Below are 18,995 nucleotides of genomic sequence, written 5' to 3'. Positions count from 1 at the left end.
CTGTGTGCCTTCAGCGTTGCATTCTTCCCTCCTCCGCCCTCCTCCCGCCCGCCCGCCCGCCCGCCCTCCTTCCCTCCCCGGGTCCCCGCCACCAACTATGAAATAACAACAACAATAATACTCGTAATAATAGCAATAATAATAAAGGAAGGAACGCGAGAGAGGCCGCGAGGCGGAGCGGGGGGCAGAGGGAGAGACAATGGGCTGGTGGAGAGAGGACCCATCCGGACCGGGGAGACTGTGCGCTCCCAGCGCCTGAGCCGCCCGGGCGGCCGACTCGGAGGGAGCGAGAGAGCGAGGGAGCGAGCGAGAAGGGCCCGCGAGGAGCGGAGGAGACCCGGGCGTTCTGTAACTAAAATGAGCGGAGCGCAGCGGCGGCGGCGGCAATAAGCTTATTGCAATTGACAGCGTCTGCAGTTCATTTCAAGATGGCCGCTTGGCTCACATTCATTTTCTGCTGAACGACTTTTAACTTTCATTGTCTTTTTTGGCCCCTGCGATCATCACCCACCGGCTCCGTTTTCCGGGTACGTATGAAGCGAGGTGTCGCCTTACCAAGGGCGGGGGGCGAAGGGGGCTCGGCGGCGGTTTTCGGCCGGTTTGGGGGCTGCAAAGGGGCGCCTAGGTGTCCCCCGAGCTCTCCGTATGGGAAAAGCGCTGACAGGCTGCTCTAGCCACACACACACATACAGACACGCAGCAGCAGCAGCCTGTGCACTCGCTCGCGTTACGCACCCACATTTGTAAATTTTAGTTCCTTTCTTTCTCCAGACGCCCCCTAAAACCTTTCTGTGCACATGGCCCCCGAGGAGAATATTTATATTTCCCGACCCTGCTGCCAACCCGGCCCGAGCGCCCTTTGTTTAAAGGCAGATTTTGATTAAACAGGGACGGTCGTGAAATCTGGAGCTGCCTGGGTCAAGTGATTTCAGTCCTCCCCGAAAGAAATGTGTCTGGGGGGGGTTAAAATGTCAGATAACGCACCCATTTTATAGAGACGGAGCCAGCGGGGGCTAGCGATCCTCCTAGGGGGGTTGTTAGGCGCCGGGGCACCCAGCAGAAAATGTTATTAACTTAAGTTGGACAAGTACTTCTGTGAAATTGGATGGGTTGTAAGATGGCGGTTCCCAGTTGTTTCCAATGTCTCCTCTTACATTTCTGCTCTAAATGCTGAACTTTAGGGGTTTGTGCCTACTGGGAGAGGCAAGGGGTGGTCAACGCCGAGAAATAACTTTTTTGGGGGGTAAGGATAGCACTTTTAATGCGGTCTTGAGGAGCTGGGGCGAGCGGTTTGCTGGAGCCTTTGGAGCAAAGGTGATGTGTCTGCGGGACGCGGAGGGGGGGTGGTGTGTGTGAATTTCTTTTCTCTGGTCGGTATTTTTTTTCCCCCCCTGAGCCCGGGAAGGGTAAATTTACATGAAATCCTTTGTCAGATGTTAAAGATGTCATGAGTGGGCTCCTCGTGCTGTTTATGGGCAGCACTTGAAAGTTGCTGGTGTTATGTTTTTATAATTGAATGGCCTTGGCAATATATAAAGCGGGATGTTTCTGTGTGTTTGCTGTAAACATTTGCAAATAATCAGGTGAAAATAAGCAGGGAGAAAAATTGCGTTTCCATAAAAGTGAGGCAGTAACTTTTCAGCCTCTAAAAACTTTGATTCACTTCTCCACTCTCCAGAAAAGTCGAAGAAAACCTGGACATGTGTGCCCATTTGCAAGCTTGGCGCTAAAAGAATTTTTTTTTTTTTTTGCGTTGTCTGTAGTGCTGAGAGCAGCTTCTCTTATGGGACTGTCTCTAAGACCAGGGACATTCGGTACAGTCCACTAAAACTACTTTGAATGACTCTGTGCAGCCCGTCCTGGAAACTGAGACTTGTGTTGCACTTTGCCAGAGACACGAAGCCTTGACCTACCTGATCGCTTAGCTATTACAAAATTAACATTTTAGTGTATTTTTAAAAGTAGATAGGTTGTGTCGTACTCCTAGTCCCAGGGAGGCGATCTAAGAGACTGGGGTCCTTTTGCACTCTGTTGCCAATATTCTGGTCTTTTCTCGCTACAGCGAGTTGTGCAGAGATACTTGAGGTTCTTGTGCCTCTTCTGAAAGGACTAGTGTCCTCTCCTTTAAAACATATGCGGCCATTCTTAAGCGAAAGAGTAATAACAGGCTCGATAGTACAAGTGGCTCTGGCTGATAATGGGTGAAGATGTAGAATGAAGGCTTGCTTTATTCCTGATGAGAGTTTTCCGAGAGGAGATGGGTACAAAGTACACAAACTTACCCGAGTGATGCCTCTATTCTTTATGTATGTATTTTCTGTTAGAGACCTGTCAAGGAAGGTTTGATAGCTTATTGCCTTTATGGATTCTTAATAATGCAGCTGATTCTTAGCAGGAGAATGCACTTCTGTTTTTCTTCATTTTGACATAACTTGTTTAAGGCCTCTGTACAATCAATTGGCTGGCAGTGTTTACTTCTAGCAGATATTATCCACATATATTTTACGTTTAGTTGTTCCATGTGTCAGTGTGTAAATATATATTGTCCTGGCTAAGAGGCTGTTTGTATTTCTGTGAAGTGTTGGCATTCACCGTGCGATCAGCAGGAGCAGAAAAAGCATCTGAAAGGGTTTCCTCGTACCGAGATATTAAAGTCAGGCTGCTGTAGTAAAATATGCTGTGTTCATGTTACATCCCCGCAGGCACAGACACGCGTGTGCCTGTGCGGGTGGCTTTTGGGGAGAAATTAGGTGCCTAGTTCAGCTCGCTGGGGAAAATCACTGGTTTTCAAGATAGCTCATAGCATGTTGAAAATGTGCTAATTTTGGGCAATAAATAATCCACATTTAGGGGTTGCTTCGACAAAACAGGTTTCACGGTTGAATTTAATCCCCCTCCATTTAGGAAGGGGCTATGCCTGTGTGAAATAAACGCGTTAATGTCTTGAAAGGTTTGTCCCAGTCTGTCAGGGCTGGGAAGGAATTCTCGGTCAGCCGACTTGTGTGACCTCGGTCACTGCTGGTTTGTTGTTTTTTTTGGGGGGGGGTTTGGTTTTTTTTTCGGTTTAGATATTTATGAATTATAAGGTACTGACTTGAACAAATAAAACACAGAACCGTGAAAGCAGCCTGTCCATGTGTAAGTACGTAAAGGGACTCTAGAGCCGCCGGCTTCAGGGCACTGGGTTCTTCAGAGAGGCGTGCAGAAACTCCGTCTCTGCCTTTTCTAGGAAAAGCAAAACCTCGGTATCAGTTTAAAAGGAAGAAGCGGAGGGTCAGGGACCCTGGAAGCGACATTTAAACCGCAGTACAATGCAGCGGGTGTCTTGCTTTCCCGCACGGTCCTGGGAACAGCTCTGGGGACCTGGTCTGGCTTGGTGCTTCTGGAACTTTGCTTTTCTTTTTGCTGGCCGTCTATGGTTTGATGTTGGGGTGTTTTTTCTGCTGTTCACTCGGGGGTTCTCCTGCAGCAACAAGAGAACTTTCCTGGTCGGGGTCGCTCGTTGGCGCTGTGCACACTTCTGATGAATATTGTACCCCTGTCCTGGTCAGTTTGGCTGACGTTCAAAGCTTTTAGAAAGCGTGGTGTGTTGCTTTTCCCCCCCCTCCCCTTCTTTTTTTTTCTCTGCCTAACGTTGAAGTTTGCGAGTGGCTGCTCGCATCTTGGGCATACGGTGGTGCGGTGAGAAGTGGCTCGAAAGCCACGAAAGGTGCCTCGGGAGGAGAGGGGACCAAGGACAGGAGCTGGTGTGCCGGGAGCACTCACCTGGGGAAATTAATAGCTTGGACTGGAGCAACGTTGTTACGTTACATTTTTCAGGATCTGGTTGACAGAAAATAATTTACTCTACAATTGATGTGGCTGTCAGGGTTTTTTCCCCGTGTGCGCTTTTCCCTTTATCTGTTATTCCCTCTCATTTTAAACAGTGTGTATGCGCCTAGCGTTGGTGCCAGTGCATCCGATGGGGTTTTATGGATTTCAGACTATGAAAATGACATTTGTTTTTCACTCTTGTCTCTGCGTTGTGTTGACAAGGTGTTGATTTAGCTTTAGGAATGATCTTGTCACATGGTCCTTCGCATGTTTACACTAATGTACCGTTTAAAGTCGGTTTGGGCTTCCCCCCCCCACCCCCACCTTCTCGGTGTGCTTTATTGCTGAAAAGGGGGGTTACTTAGGGATCCGGAGACGTGTGTTCTCCCGTCCAAGCACCTTACTCTGGTGATGCAAATCTCTTTACATCTTTTGCAAAACTTTGCATCTCGCTTGCCTCGTCCGCGGGATGGTTTTCAAACAAGCGTCAAAGGTCGGAGAAGAAAAGAAAGAGAAAGAAAAAGATTTGGGCGTGAGAGAAAGCTAGGAAGGAGAAAAGTGAGGAAAGCAGAGAAGGAGAGAGCGGGGATGCCGGCGCGATGGAGCGGGAGCTGGGGCTCGGCACCCCACTGGCGGTGCAGGGGGCTCGGTCCCCGGGAGCGCGGCGCGGTTCTTCTCGCCGGAGGGAGGGAGCGGGGGGGGGGGAGAGGAGCTATCTCAGACCAGCTCCTCGCACCGAGTCGACGTGGAGAGAGGCCCCTGAGAGGATCCGAAATGGCCGAGGCTCGGGAGGAGCCTCTGGCACTCGCCTCCGCCAGGCTGAGACCCCAAAGCCCGGGGCCGCCCCCTCCGCCCGGGCTGCCCCACATCGCGCCCGGGCACCCTCCGGGCTGTGGCAGCCGACCCCGCCCGGGCCGCTCCCGCCCTCCCCCTCCCCTCCCTTCGCGGCCGGGCTCCCAGACCCCCGCGGGCTCCCTGACTCCTCCACCCCCTCCGCCAGCCCCCGGGCCCCGCGTCCCACCCCCTGGCCCGGCCCGGCCCGGCCCGACCCGCCCCCCCGGCCGCCCCCCGCCCGGCTCTCGTGTGTTCCCAGCGGTGGCAGGATGCCAAGTGTAAGTGTAAGTTGCTATAGCAACCCCCTCGGAGAGCGGAGCAGATCCGGATCGGCACCGAGCCGCAGCGGCAGCCGCCCGGGCCCCCCCCGGCGGGCCGGCCCCGCCGTCCCGGTGCCCGGCCCCGCTCCGAGGTGCGTGTGTCCCCCCCCCTCCGGCCCTCCCCCCGCCGCCCCTCCCCGCGCTCCGGAAATGCCAGGGCAGCCGCACCGGGAGGCGCTGGTTCCCCTTTGTGCTGCTCGCCGGCAGCCCGGTGCCCGCCGTGTCGCCCCCGGAGCTCCCCGCCGCATCGCAGCCGAGCCGCCCGCGCAGCCCGAGCCGCCCGGGGCCGCCGAGCCGCGGGAACGGCGCCGTGCCCGCCGGGGAACGGCGCGGTGGGTGCCGCGGAACGACCGCCTCTCCGCGGGGCTGCGCCCAGGCCGGCCCGGGGCGGTGCGGTGCGGGGACGCCCCGCCGGCCTCGGGACCGGCCCTCGCCCGCCGCCCGGCCCCGCGCCGCCGCCGCCTTCGTCTTCCGCGCTTGGTCTTCCTCTGCGCCGGAGGATGCGATGCGATGCACGGGGGAAGGGGATGCGCCGGACCGCGGCACCTGGGACGCCGCCGCGCTCGTCCTCGCTGACCGGTCCTCTGTGTGTGTGTGTCTTTCAGAGCCGCTCCTCGCCACGCCAAAATGCACCGAACAACCAGAATCAAAATAACCGAGCTAAACCCCCATCTCATGTGCGTGCTCTGCGGCGGGTACTTCATTGATGCAACAACCATCATAGAGTGTCTCCACTCCTGTAAGTACGACCGGGCGCTCCGCGTTTTCCCCCCGCCGCTTCCCTTCTTTCCCGGCATCCCGGGAACATGCAAAAAAAAAAAAAATCCTCCCAAGCCCAAATCCCCCGAGGGGCTCGGGACCGACGCCCTCCTCCTCCTCTCCGACGGGAGGGGAAGTAGGTGTTCCAGCCGCGGTTCAGATTTTCTGAGGATGGCCCTGCGGTCTTTGTTAAAAGTAATAATATATGTACTATAAGCGTCTCCTTTTCATGGTAATTGCAGCTTATTTGGGTAGTTGTTTAGCTTAAGCAGCATGTTGCTGACAATGGACGATTTGCTCTAGCTTGCATAGTTTAGAAAATCGCACCTTTATCTATGCATATCTGAGCGGCACCTAGGAGCATCACTAAAAGCCTGTGGTGTTTGACTTACAGTCTGTAAGACCTGTATCGTGCGTTACTTGGAGACCAGCAAGTATTGTCCTATCTGTGATGTCCAAGTTCACAAAACTCGACCGCTTTTGAATATCAGGTAGGAGAAAGTTGCGAAATGCACACTGCATCTCTCGTTTTGCTTTATATGGGGAGACCCAGCAGTAGTCGGTGTAAATGTTATCTCTTCGTCTGCAATTTAAATCTGAAAGGGCTTGTCAATTTACAAGCTACCTCGTGTGTATGTGCTCTCTTTGGAGTTTTCTTCACAGATTGAAACTGAAGATACCTCTAGATGTTTTTGTTGATCTATTTTAGAATATACCAGTCATTGATGCCTCTTCCCTCTCGCCCATTCTCCTGTACCATCCCCACAGTTCTTACCTCTACTTTCTGTATCTCCAAGACATGCGTCACTCTAACCACAACTCCTAGTCATGAAAAATCCTGCTGCAACTTTCCAAACTAAGAGGCAAAAGCCTTTAAAATATCATTTGCCCTTCAAAAACGCTTTTGTGTCAGCACTGCATTTTGCTCTCTGTACTTTCTAGGGAGGACATGTAGTTTTTAAGGCCTTCTTTCAGTCTGAAAGAATTCTTTTTCAGTTGTGGTAATACGGATGAGTTTTTGTTCAGGGTGGTATTTAGAGCAGGGTTAGTTTGATTACAAGGTCCTGTAAGTCAACTTTTTATGACTGGCCTCCCACTTCATGAAGATGCCTCATTGTTGTGAAAGTTTATAAGTGAGGAGCTACCATTTGGATTAAAATATTGCTTCATCTACTTAATTTTATGTTGTGGGATTGTTCTTTTTTCAGGTCAGATAAAACTCTCCAAGATATTGTATACAAGCTAGTACCAGGCCTTTTCAAAAGTAAGTAGTTAAATCAGGTATTTTATTAAAAGCACAAAAGCAAAACCAGAACCGCTATCCTATATCAATACTGTGAGTTACAGAGTAACTACTAAAAGAAAAATATATGCTTTTCCATCTAGATGAAATGAAAAGAAGAAGGGATTTTTATGCTGCTCATCCGTCGGCTGATGGTAAAAGCTTCTCGTTCGCAACTTTATTATGTATAGCATTCAGCTAGATGTTTTTACTGTTTCCTTTTTAACTTACAAGTGATGTATTACCATCACAGAATTTTAAGAAGTAAAGTCGGCATAATAAAAGTTTATTGTTTTAACAGTCAGGTAGCTTTCATTTATTATCTTACTGTGAAGATTTTTTTTTCTTGTTACTGAGAATTGCAGTTCTTCCTGATTTGAATTTCAAAATGTAAATTATTGTGGAAATTTCTGTGCAGCTGCCAATGGCTCTAATGAAGACAGGGGAGAAGTGGCTGATGAAGACAAAAGAATTATAACAGACGACGAGATAATAAGCTTATCCATTGAATTCTTTGACCAGAATAGGCAAGTTTCAGAATTGCAAAATTTTATGTTTACCTGTTTGATAGCACCTGTATTTATTATTTGTTGTAATTGTGTAACTTCTTCTCACAGACTGGAGCGAAAAGGAAATAAAGAGAAAGAAAAATCAAAGGAAGAGGTAAATAACTTTCCTTTACTCCAGAGGAAACATACCACATACACACACAACTTGGGGGCAGGTCTGTAGCTGCAAAAAATTTTTAAAAATGTAGGTATGTGTATCTAGAACAAAGGAAGCACACCTCCTATTATGGCACTAAGTATAGAAGAGGTAAAACATTTTCATATCTCTGTATATGCAGGCAACTTTTTAAAATTAAAAATATCTGCTGTATTATTTTTCAAGCAGAATCTGATATTTTTGTCGAAGTTTGGGGAAAATATTTAATAATTTATTTTTTAAAATGTATTGCATATGTACCCTAAAAATATGTTAAATATAATGCAAATATTTACATATAAATTTAGTTACAATTTTAAATCACTTTCTCTAGAACTATAATTTGCTGTTTATTTCTTATGTGCCCTCTAAGACAGCAGGCATTGTTGTATTACAGTTCATAATTTAGTAAGGTGCACTTTTTTCAACCTGAAACGTTTGAATACAACATTGGTGGGAATAATTGCTCATTCTCAGTAGGCTGATTTTCTTTACTATGCCACTAGGTGAATGACAAAAGATACTTGCGCTGCCCAGCAGCAATGACAGTGATGCATCTAAGAAAGTTCCTGCGGAGTAAGATGGATATACCTAACACTTTCCAGGTACCCATAGGGAAAGAGTGACTTGTTTGGGGGTTGTTTTTGGTAGGACTCATTTTCTCATTGCAGCCAGTCCCAGCAAGTGGTAGCAGTCAAATATTTCTGGAGCGTGCCATACATTATTTGGTTTATTTTAAAAATATCTGTCTGTAGAATTTGGTGACATTGTAATTTTTTTAGTGCTGTAAATACCAAAGTATTGAGAAATTGCTCCTTGTTGTATTTGTGATATCTGTGACAGTGGGGCTACTTTTACCTTAGAGCAGTCACATGCTGGGGCTAAATGCCTGGATGCTCCTTAATGCAAGGGTTTGTATCTTGAACAGATCGATGTGATGTATGAAGAGGAGCCTCTGAAGGACTACTACACCCTAATGGATATTGCCTACATCTATACCTGGAGGCGGGTGAGTATTTCCAATGTGCCTCCTGGGAGGGTGCAGGTCATGGCCTGGGCAGGGCACTTACCAGGGTCTCCCTTTTGCTTTTCAGAATGGGCCTCTGCCCTTGAAATACCGTGTCCGACCTACTTGCAAGAGGATGAAGATCAGTCACCAGAGGGAAGGCTTGAATAATAGTGGGGAGCTGGAAAGTGACTCTGGGAGCGACAAGGCGAGCAGCCCAGCAGGAGGCATCCCCTCCACCTCCTCCTGTTTGCCCAGCCCCAGCACACCAGTCCAGTCTCCTCACCCCCAGTTCCCCCACATCTCCAGCACCATGAATGGCACCAGCAGCAGCCCCAGCAGTAACCACCAGTCCTCCTTTACCAACAGAGCTCGGAAAACATCAATAAATGGCTCCTCAGCCACTTCATCTGGTTGATGTGCCAACCAGGCTACCACCCTCGCCCCTCCTTTATATAGATCTCTCCATGCCATTACAGCTTTATAGATGCTAATCCATGTGACTATCATCCAAATTGCTTTCTTTTGTAGTAACACTGAACTTGGCTATAAAAGGCGGACTAGGTGACATTCAGGATGGACCTTAATGGAATCGCAAGATTGAAATGTAAATTGTTTTCAGAGGACTGGGAAGAAAACAAAAGTTACACCTTCAGCTGTTCTGAATGATGTGGAGTTGTTTCTGTCCCCATCATCTTGAGCCAGGAGTCTCCAGAAGTCAATACAAATCCTGGGAAGTAGTTTGTTAATCCAGACTAACTCCTCCATTGCGTTCTCTTCGATTGTTATTGTTCTTATACTGTTTTGTGAACCTGTAGAAAGCAAGTGCTTTTTCATCTTGAAATCCAACAAAATTGAAAGAATATGCATAGAAAAATGCATATATGTAGCCATGTCACTGTGAATAACAATTTTTGCGTATTAGCCATTTTGATTCTTATGTTGCATCTTTTACTTCTCTGTTGCTGCGCAGAACCGATCAAAAGAAAAGTAAATTTCAGTTTTACAACCTGTATGCCTAAAAGCGGGTATTACCGTTTTATTTACTGACTTGTTTAAATGATTCGCTTTTGTAAGAATCAGATGGCATTATGCTTATTGTACAATGCCATATTGGTATATGACATAACAGGAAACAGTATTGTATGATATATTTATAAATACTATAAAGAAAATATTGTGTTTCATGCACTCATGATATGGTTGTTAAATTTCTAAACTGGTTCGACCCTTGCAGATGCCACCTGTTTGAGCTTTGCTCATACTGCAAGAAACACATTGTGTGTGAAAGCTACAGTATTGGGAAAGCACATTCAAGTCTCTGATAACCTGGAGGCAGTTGGCAATCTTAAAAGGATTTTACTTGCTTTGTCTTTTTTTTTTTTCTTCCAAGTGGAATATTTTTACTTTACCAAATGTTGAAGTGATACAATGAAAAAAGAAATCAAGGGACATGGAAGTTTTAGACCTGTTTGATTACCTTTTTATTATTTGTTGTGATGGGACTGTGTTTTTAAAAGCACACGGAATCATTATAGAAGCCATAAACTATTTGATATAAATTTTAAGGAACCAGCAAGTGGCTGGATGAAGGCATTTTATCTAAATTTGTTTTAATATATATGTATATGGTACAGTACTAACTTCATTAAAATTTAACTGGTACTTTAATATTTCCAGTAAATTGTGGAGAATGCCTTCTCTTTAATGGCCTGCGAGTAGGTGCATTTTGTTAGAGGCTTCTAAGGGTGGTTTTTTTTTTCAATAGGAGGAACATATCCACCATAAAATATGAACAGCCCAGAACACTTTTCAGTTTGTGCTTTGCTTTGGTCGAACTTTGTGTGTGTTCATCACCCATCAGTTATACATTTGTGAGGGTGTTTATTCTATATGGATATTGTTTCATGTTTGTATGGAAAAATTGTAGTTAAACATTTCATTGTCTCCAGTCTGCAAAAGAAGCACAATTCTTATTGCTTTGTCTTGCTTATAGTCATTAAATCATTACTTTTGCATATAAATTGCTGTTACTTGTCCTGCTTGTTTTTATAGACCAGGTGATTGCAAATCCTCCACAAGGTTATTGCTTATTGATGTATATGTCTTGTTAAACAAGAGTTGATATTTTTTTCCTGTAGTAAACATGTACAGTTCAATTTCAACAGTAAAAACTTCAGTTTTATATACACGAATAACTTTCATTTATAGCTGATCAAAGAAATAAATAAAAGGGATAATTCATTCAAAAGTAGCAAATTACCTCTGTTGATAATGTGGTATTAAAGGACAAACTTCTTGGTCTCAGGGGAAGTATTTCTGGGTGTACTGAAGCTTTTAGTGAACAGTACAGTATAGTATACTAAAATAACAAAGGGGGGGGAGGGGGGAAACACCTGGAAATTGTAGTGATTTGTTTTGTTTTGGCCTGTCTTGAAAACATTTGCTGTTCTTTATTGGACACCGATTTATTCTTGAAAATAAGCAAATGGTGCGTCCTCACATCCCCGTCAGCCGCAAGTTTTACCTCCTATCTGTTCGAACTTAGTCCCTGTTAAACTGCACTGTCCGGGAAGGGAAGAACTTGATTTTTGTGATGGCGAGTGCCATGTTCTGCCTGTGCTGCCCTGGATTACTTTTTAAAGCCGCAGTGGAACTAAATACGTTTTAATATAAAGGTATCTCTCAATGCGACCGAATGTCTGTCTTGGCACGATTCCCTCAGCTACACGAATGAATTACACTGTACTGGTTGAATTATTTCACCAAAAAACCAGCACTGAACCTGCAGCAGAGGCTTGTACGTTAGCACACTGATCAAAATGTGCTTAATTTTATTCGAAATATCAGTTAATTACTACTTCTAGCATCAATACGGAGCTGTTCTCGGTTTTTGTGGAGTGCCCGTGAAGCACTCGGCAGTGAAACAGGAGTTGGATATTTCCCTTCGAGATTTACTAAGCTCTTACAGTATTTTCTACATCTCCCAATTTGACTTCTGTCTGAACAAGAACAAACGCCCCAGCAGCTCTCTTGCCGAGCTGCAAAAGCCGCCGAGGATGTTTGTGCTGCCATGTGAAACTTTTGTTTTGCTGCTGGCCCTGCGCAGATGGCACTGCGATGCGTATATACTGCTAAGCGCAACTGGGAGGACGATCAAAGATAGCATCTTGGTGTTCTACTTCTGAAGCTGCTATGTCAGCCTTCCCGGTTTCACAATATTTTCCTTTGCATGTACATAGTGGCAGGTTTTCCTTTCACATGTACCTAGATTCTCCCTGATAGAAAAGAAATCTCGGCTCGGTACATGTAAGGGGAATCTTTTCATTATCCGACTTGCATTCATATAGATGGAGGGATAAAGGCGAAGTCTGCTACGTTTTCCTGAGCTTGTTCAACAAGCAATCTGGTCAAAGATAGAGACAGGAGAGGTCTGTGCCGGCTGGAAAAGGATGTTTTCCTGCCTTCGTCCGACCAAATTTTGCGCCCTGGTTCAGCTGCCTGCAGCTCCAAGCACCGCTTTTGTGTCCGGCACGAATGGGGATCCAGCCCCGGCGAAAGGAACGGAGAGGGAGCATGAAAATCTCTATACGCTTCTGGAGAAGACAGACAGAAACAGGAAGGCTGAATGCAGAAATATGCAGGGGAAGAGGAGCATGACGAGCTTGCTGTGCCGAGATGGTTGTCACCTAGCACTGACCATTTCTCTCAACAACCTGCGCCCATGACTTCCAGAAAACCGAGGCTGGCAGGCGGATACCACCGGTGAATTTCCGACACCGGCAGCGGCCCGTGGGCGGGAGAGGGAAGCGGAGGGCGGCACCGCCGCGGCGCCGGGGACCCGGGCAGCGCCGGGGGAGCTCCAGGAAACGCCGTGAGAAAACGACGCTCCCCGAGTTTTGAATGATGGGGAGCAACAAAGAAACCCGACGGCAGCGGCAGCGGCGGGCGCCCTTCCCGACGAGGCGATGCCTTTGGTCCTCTGGCCGCGACCGCCGGGCCACCGCCGTCACCTCCGCCGCCGTCCCGCTGCTCCAGGAGTAGCTCGTTTCGCTGGGGATTTTCAGAGAGCGGCCAAAGCATATCTTCCCGTGGCTGGTACCGGGGGGAATTCTCCTTCCTTTCGCCTCTGCCAACCTTGCGCCTCTTTTCTTTTTCGCCGCGGCCCCGACCCGCCGGTTCCCTAGCCCCGGTGGCAGAGTGCTCCTACCTTTCAAACATTACTTCTGGACTGTTCATCTCTCACCACGCAGGAACTCCTGCAGTTCCGATCTTTGCCACCAAACTGGCTGACGAGGATCGGGTTGTCTCGTCGTGCCGGGCTCCGATTTCTGGCCCCGGAACGGGGCGGTCGGCGGCGGCCCCTGAGGCAGGCACGGCAGCGGGAGGAGGGCTGCGGCGGCCCCGCAGAGCACCTCGCGCCCTCCCAATTTTAAAACGGTGAAATTCTGAGACAATGTTTACTCAGATAAGTGTTTCCTGTTTCCGCTGTTAATTTTTAACGTTCTTGCTCCTACTCTGGGTACTTGAAACGGATTTCCTTTATTTTACTATAAACAGTTTGTTTTTCATCTTTTCTGCCCGTCTCCTGCCCCAAGGACGCCTGGAGAAGAACCTGCCCTCACCTCCCAAGGGCTGCGGATCTTCGCTTTCCGCAGCTCAATGTCGTTGCCCCGTTCAGGGAGCTCCGACCCACGGTTGATTTGTGTTTTATTAACTCAAGGATGCCAAGGATTCTGGCAGAGAGGATTTTTTTCCAACTCTGGCTCCTTCACTCGCTTTCCCCGCTACCAATAGAGGACTCCCGCCAGGAGAACAGAAAAACTTGTAAAGCCCGGTGTGGACCAGGCAATTCTCGATCTCGCCGTCTTTGGGGATGGGATATTTGTATTTATTTAACAGTGATGATGTGGGTTAAAGAAAAAAAAAAAATCAGTGTCAGTAACGGGTAGAGCACGAAGGACACGTAACGCCCACGGCAAAGGAGGTTTTCCTGCGGGGTTTGGCAAGGCAGAGGGACTTCCATCCCCGCTCTCTGCCGCGAAGCAGCGGCCGCGACGGCCAAGACAGCGGTAGTCGCGGAAAGGCCGCGAGCGGCGGTGCCGGAGGCGGGCGCTGCCCCAGGGGTGCGAGGAGCCCGCGGGCCTCTCCGCAGGCCGGTCGGGCGGCCGCTGCCCGCCCCGGGAGCCCAGCCGAGAGCTGCGGTTCTGCTCCGTTTCTCTCCGCGTCGCCTCCGCCGGCGGGAACGCGGCTTCTCGGGCCGGCATGGGAACGCGGCGCTCGGCGCCGCCGGTGCCGCGGGCGCGGCCGGGCCCCCGCCGGCTGCCCCTCCACGGGCGGGCCGCCCCGCTCCGCGCCCCCCGCGCCCGGCCAGAGGCCATCTTGCGCCTGCGCACCTCTCGCGCCCGCGGAACTTCCCCCGCGCCGCCAGATTCGAACGGGGCTGCGCGGAGCGGGGCCCGCGGGGGGACCCGCCGGCCGCTCCGCGCCGCGCCCGCCGCGCACGGGCCCCGCCAGCGCCGCCCCATCGACCTCCGGCCGCGGCCGGTGGCCCGTCTCGCCTTTGGCACCTCTTGGGCCGTGCCGGGTCCGGCCGGGGGGCGGCGGGCGCGGCTGGCAGGCGGCACCCCCGGCCCCAGCCGCCCTCCGCTGAGGTGTAGCGATGCCACCGCAGGCTCCGCACTGTCCTGCGTTCGGTCTGCCTTCTCCCGCCTCCTGGCCTATAGGGTGCTCCAGCCAGCGCGGACATTTGGGGATGTGCGCGGCGGGACGGGAGCATTCCGGGTTTTCCATCCGCGGGGCTTCGCGGTCCTGTGTCCCCGTCCGCCCTGCCGCAAGCGGACGGCTTCCCGCTGAGGCCGGCCGGCATCAGCCCTTCCCGGGGCACCGTGGGGCTTCGGGGCGAGCCCACCTCGCCGAGGAATAGGAGAGGGTAGCGCTTGCCATTTGGCGTATCTATTTTCATGGCACTCAGCTGAATATCGCACCTCGTCTAGAGAGACAAAGGGCTGTATGTTCCTATCGCCGGGGAAAGGCTGATGCTTTCCCCGTTCCCAACGCCGAAGCTCTCAACGGTGTGGAAGGGCTACATTTTCCGGGAGCGGCCGGCTGAGAACTCCCCAGTGGCAGCGAGGCACTTTCGAATAGCAAAGGCAGTCAGCAGCCCTTCCCCCTCAGCGCCCGCCGCCGGGCTCCGCGTCCCCGCTGCCTCTCGGCCGCCGCATCCCCGGTGGAAGAGGCCGAGGCCGGCAGGAGCCGCCTCGCGTCCTGGGGCCTCCGCTGAGCGCAGAACTCCCAGGCACTGCTGCCAGCGGTGGCATTTCTTACTCCTCCTTCTCCATGTGGTGGGGATGCTCGAGAGAAGCCTTCTCAACAAGGCATTTTCTGATCTGTGAGACAACATCGTGCAGCTGATGGAGGCCTCCAAGGTGGACTGAGTCAACAAAAGAAAAAAAAACAAACAAGAAAACAAACAAACAAACAAAACCCCATCCCAAAACAAGCAAAAAATATCCAAACAAAAAAATCTCCCCAAACTCAAACAGAAAAATTAGAAAAAAACCCTAGCAAAAATAACAAAAAACCCCACACTCCATCAAAGGACTTCGAGAAAAACTCCACATACACAATCCCAAAACTATGAAGGGGAAATGAAGAAAAAAACCCTCCAACAAAACAAACTACAAAATAAAAACCAGAAGAAAGCTCAAACAACTGAAATCAAGATACCCATAAAGCTATGCTAGCAGGGTGCTGAAAGGAAGGTGTTGGCCTGACTAAGGCGCAGGGATGCTGAGTGAGTGATGTCCCTGCGAGGCAGCTCTCACTGCACGGGGTGCGCATCCTGCGCACACCTTCCGTAGGTTGCCGGCACCGGCAGCGCGCGAGCCGAGCTGGGGTGCCCGGTGCGCGGAGCCGCAGCTCCGCTCGGCCGAGTGCTTCGATGTAGCCGGTCGGGACGTGTCCCTTCCGAGGGGATGGCACTTCGATTTCTAGGTTGGGTAGGCTGGCTGCGAAGGACGAAGGGCTGCGGCTGGAGCCCCGGGGGACACCGCGCTGCTGCTCCCCGGGCTTGGGCTGTGCTGCCGGGCAGGCGGGGAGAGCCCCCGGACACGGAGGACGTGGCAGCATAGGGGACCGGCGGAGAGGAGACAGGGGCTCAGCGCCGAGAAGGATGCCTACAAGCCATGAGCTGCCATTTTGTCTCTTTTAAGAGGGTTGGCTTTCCCCTCTCCTGGAGCGCAGTGCGCGGCGGTAGCAGCATGTCCCCTCGCCCTGACCCTCCTCGGCCGTCCTGCAGGGAGGCAGCTCGGGGCGGCACGAGAGGTCCCCTCGGGAAAGCGCCCATCAACCCCAGCCTTCCCAGCTCCGGCGCTCTCCCTGCCACCTCCGCCCTAGGTGCTCGGGGTTTGCAGGCTGTTCAGCTGATTTGTTGCTAATAGCAACCACACGACAGCGATTTGCAGCCTTTGCTGCTGCCAGCGCCTCTCGTTACACCTTCTTCTGCTAACCGGGATACGGTCGTCTGGCTGCTGCCTGTCCCCACCCCTCTAACCGCAGCAGCCAGGGACAATAACGGTGCAGGAGGACGGGACGGCCTCGGGGCGAGCTGCGGGCTCCGCTGGGCACCGCGCAGATTTGGTCCTTCCACATCAAGACCTAAATACTGGCTTTCAGCCGCAGCCGCGCAGGCTCCGCGCATTTTGCATTGTGTGCTAGTATTGTTGAGAGCTGCAATCCGACCGGCGCGGGGGGGAGAAGCGCTGCTGGGTTTACATATGTAGATGTGGGCAGCGTTCAGCGCCAAACCAGCACACACCCTCCCCCGGAGCATCAGACACAAAGGAAGACGTCGCTCCTTTCAAGTCCCCAGAATAAATTAAGCTCCGGCTTTCAGTTTTGGAACGTCCCAAAAATACATATTTTTTAATGGCACTGCACAGGCGCTGAGGGTTCCGCAGGAAACCAGAGGTATAATCATATGCACGTGGTAAAAAGGGCTCAGCCTTAGCAGCTAATATTTCCTGGTCCCATCCTGCAAGTCAACCTGACATGTTTTGTGCTTTTCTGGTTTATTTATCTCTTAAAATTTTTATTCAGTCTTTCCTAGTGTAACGGTGATGCACCGATCTCCATTAGCCAAGTCTGTACCGTTTACACGTTTACAGTTACAAATATCTGCTCAAATGCCAGGGTCGTCCTCTTGGGTGAAGAAAAAGGAGAAGTCCTCTTTCTAGCGCGTCTGAGCTGCCTCGACGTTTCTGTCTTCGCCTCACAGAAATAATTTACTCTATAGGAAGGTCTTACAAATTAAACTTTCCACCGAAAATCCGGAGAGGGTACCCTAGATTGGAGTGAGTCCCTGCAGCCCCGAGCCAAAGCTCAGGGAGAAAAAAGAGAGAACTCCCCATTCCTACGGTCTCCCTCACAGAGTTTTTGTTAAAATCAGGTAATGGCACAGCCCAACTTAAATTTGAAAAATAAACCATTCAAGGATTCAAATTAACTTTAGTAGAGGCTGCACGTGGAGTTGGACATTCTTCACTCAGTGTGCTCTTTTCCAGATAGCACTTCAGCTGCCTACATCCCATTCACTCCCACTAACCTTTCCACGTTCAAACTCCTGGCTCTTAAAAACTCAGCACTTCCAACTCCGACCCGTGGGAGAGTTCGCGCGTTACTCTTCCCACCAAATGAGCTGAGTCGTGCAAATACGGGATTAAAAGCCCTAATTTCTATAACCCTATGAATATCTCCTCAACGCCTTGATCAATTTGCCAGGCGTGTGGCAGGAGGAGCAGACCCTCCAGAGGCAGATGGGGCGACCAAGGGCCCCGCCGACGTGCGCGGGGGGCTCCCGGGGGAGGTCTGGCTCCAGCCCGGGTGATCCGCAGCTCCGGCGGACTGTCCCGGAGGCCTTCCGAACCGCTGTGGAAGCCGACGTACCAAGGCACGGGAAGACCTCACCTTTTAATCGGCGTCGAGCGATTTTAAGCCGTAGCGGAACATCCGCGGCTTGACCAGCCGAAGCACAGCGGGGCGTGAGCCGTCGAGGGGCAGAGAGCCCGGTCCTGGACCGGCCACCCAGTGCCCTTCCAGCCGGAGGGTCCTGCGGGGCGGGGAGGGACCCGGCAGCTCCTGGAGCTGAGTCACCTGTTGCCTCACACCCGCGGGGACGAGACCGAGCCAGGAAAACCCACTCCCTCGGCACGCCTCATCCCCCAAAAAAACCCAGAAGCAACTTAGCCCTTCCCCGTCTTGGGGAAAACGATGCTTCCCCGCCCCGTTCTGGGCGCATTTCAGAGTGAATCAAAGTCTGAGATTAAAAAACACCCATCAGAACCCGAAGGCACATTATCTGGATAACTGTTGCCTATTCCCCTGGTCTCCGGTTTATATTTTAAGCTGACGTGTGCGGTAACGCAGTCATTACTAACACGACTCGCTTAAGGATACGGTTTCCTACTAATGAGCACCCCAGCAGAAGGCAATGAAGTCTCACAATTACGTCATTTCCATAAATGATTTTCCGTCTTCAGTACTTTTGCGAGAACCGGTGACATTTCCGTAGACCGCATTTGCATGGTGTTTATTCCTCATTATTATTACTAACCATGTGAACAGACTTAGTATCAAGCAACGAAGTGTAACAACAAGTCTTGGTGGTACTCAGGGTGCGTTTTGTTGTTCCTTATACAAACATTAGACTTAATTAGACAGATAAATCAATTTATCTGTAATCGACACGTCTGCTTTTTTTTTAACCTCTGGAAGTAATTAATCACCATTTGTTTATTTTTTATTTAACTTAAGAACAGAAATAAGTATAAAGAAATGTGTTTAACAGCTGTTCTCTTCTCAAGTACACATGGTGATAATTTCCCAAAATATTTTCTGTGGCAAACGACCTTCTCGCCAATCTTACTTTATTTGTCTCCTTTATTTGTAAAGAATAGCACACCGCCTATTTAATTTGTTTGCTTAATTATTTTTTTTTCTGCACTAAATACTCTTGGAAACACGTAGCTCATTTTAGACCATGACATTGTGTATGCTAGCCCCTTTCTTCTCAGCTGAGCAAACACAGGATTAAAAAAAAAAATAGACGTATCTCACACACTTTTCTAAACTTTTAAAAGGCAGCTGAAGTACCTTCAGCGTGCCAGCTTCAAGGTATGAGACAAAACTTTAAATTACTTCTCTGATAATACGTTTATATAGTATCAGTCGTCTGTTTTTGTACATTTACAGCTTTGCAAGAAAAAATTATCAGCCT

At 50.1% G+C, this 18,995-nt stretch overlaps 1 protein-coding gene across 1 annotated transcript; it reads left to right on the top strand.

Annotated features, from left to right (window-relative positions):
• Positions 1 to 446: 446 nt before the first annotated feature.
• Positions 447 to 9,137, top strand: BMI1 (BMI1 proto-oncogene, polycomb ring finger). Its single transcript, XM_062494376.1, has 10 exons — positions 447 to 527; positions 5,573 to 5,706; positions 6,121 to 6,217; positions 6,935 to 6,990; positions 7,113 to 7,163; positions 7,427 to 7,535; positions 7,626 to 7,671; positions 8,220 to 8,318; positions 8,642 to 8,722; positions 8,808 to 9,137. Exons 2-10 carry the CDS (start codon positions 5,595 to 5,597, stop codon positions 9,135 to 9,137), a joined length of 981 nt encoding a protein of 326 aa, XP_062350360.1. The 5' UTR covers positions 447 to 527; positions 5,573 to 5,594.
• The last annotated feature ends 9,858 nt before the right edge of the window (positions 9,138 to 18,995 follow it).

Source organism: Cinclus cinclus, chromosome 1 (assembly GCF_963662255.1).
Source record: "Cinclus cinclus chromosome 1, bCinCin1.1, whole genome shotgun sequence".
Classification (NCBI taxonomy): domain Eukaryota; kingdom Metazoa; phylum Chordata; class Aves; order Passeriformes; family Cinclidae; genus Cinclus; species Cinclus cinclus.
This window is presented reverse-complemented; position numbering and strand designations above follow the sequence as displayed.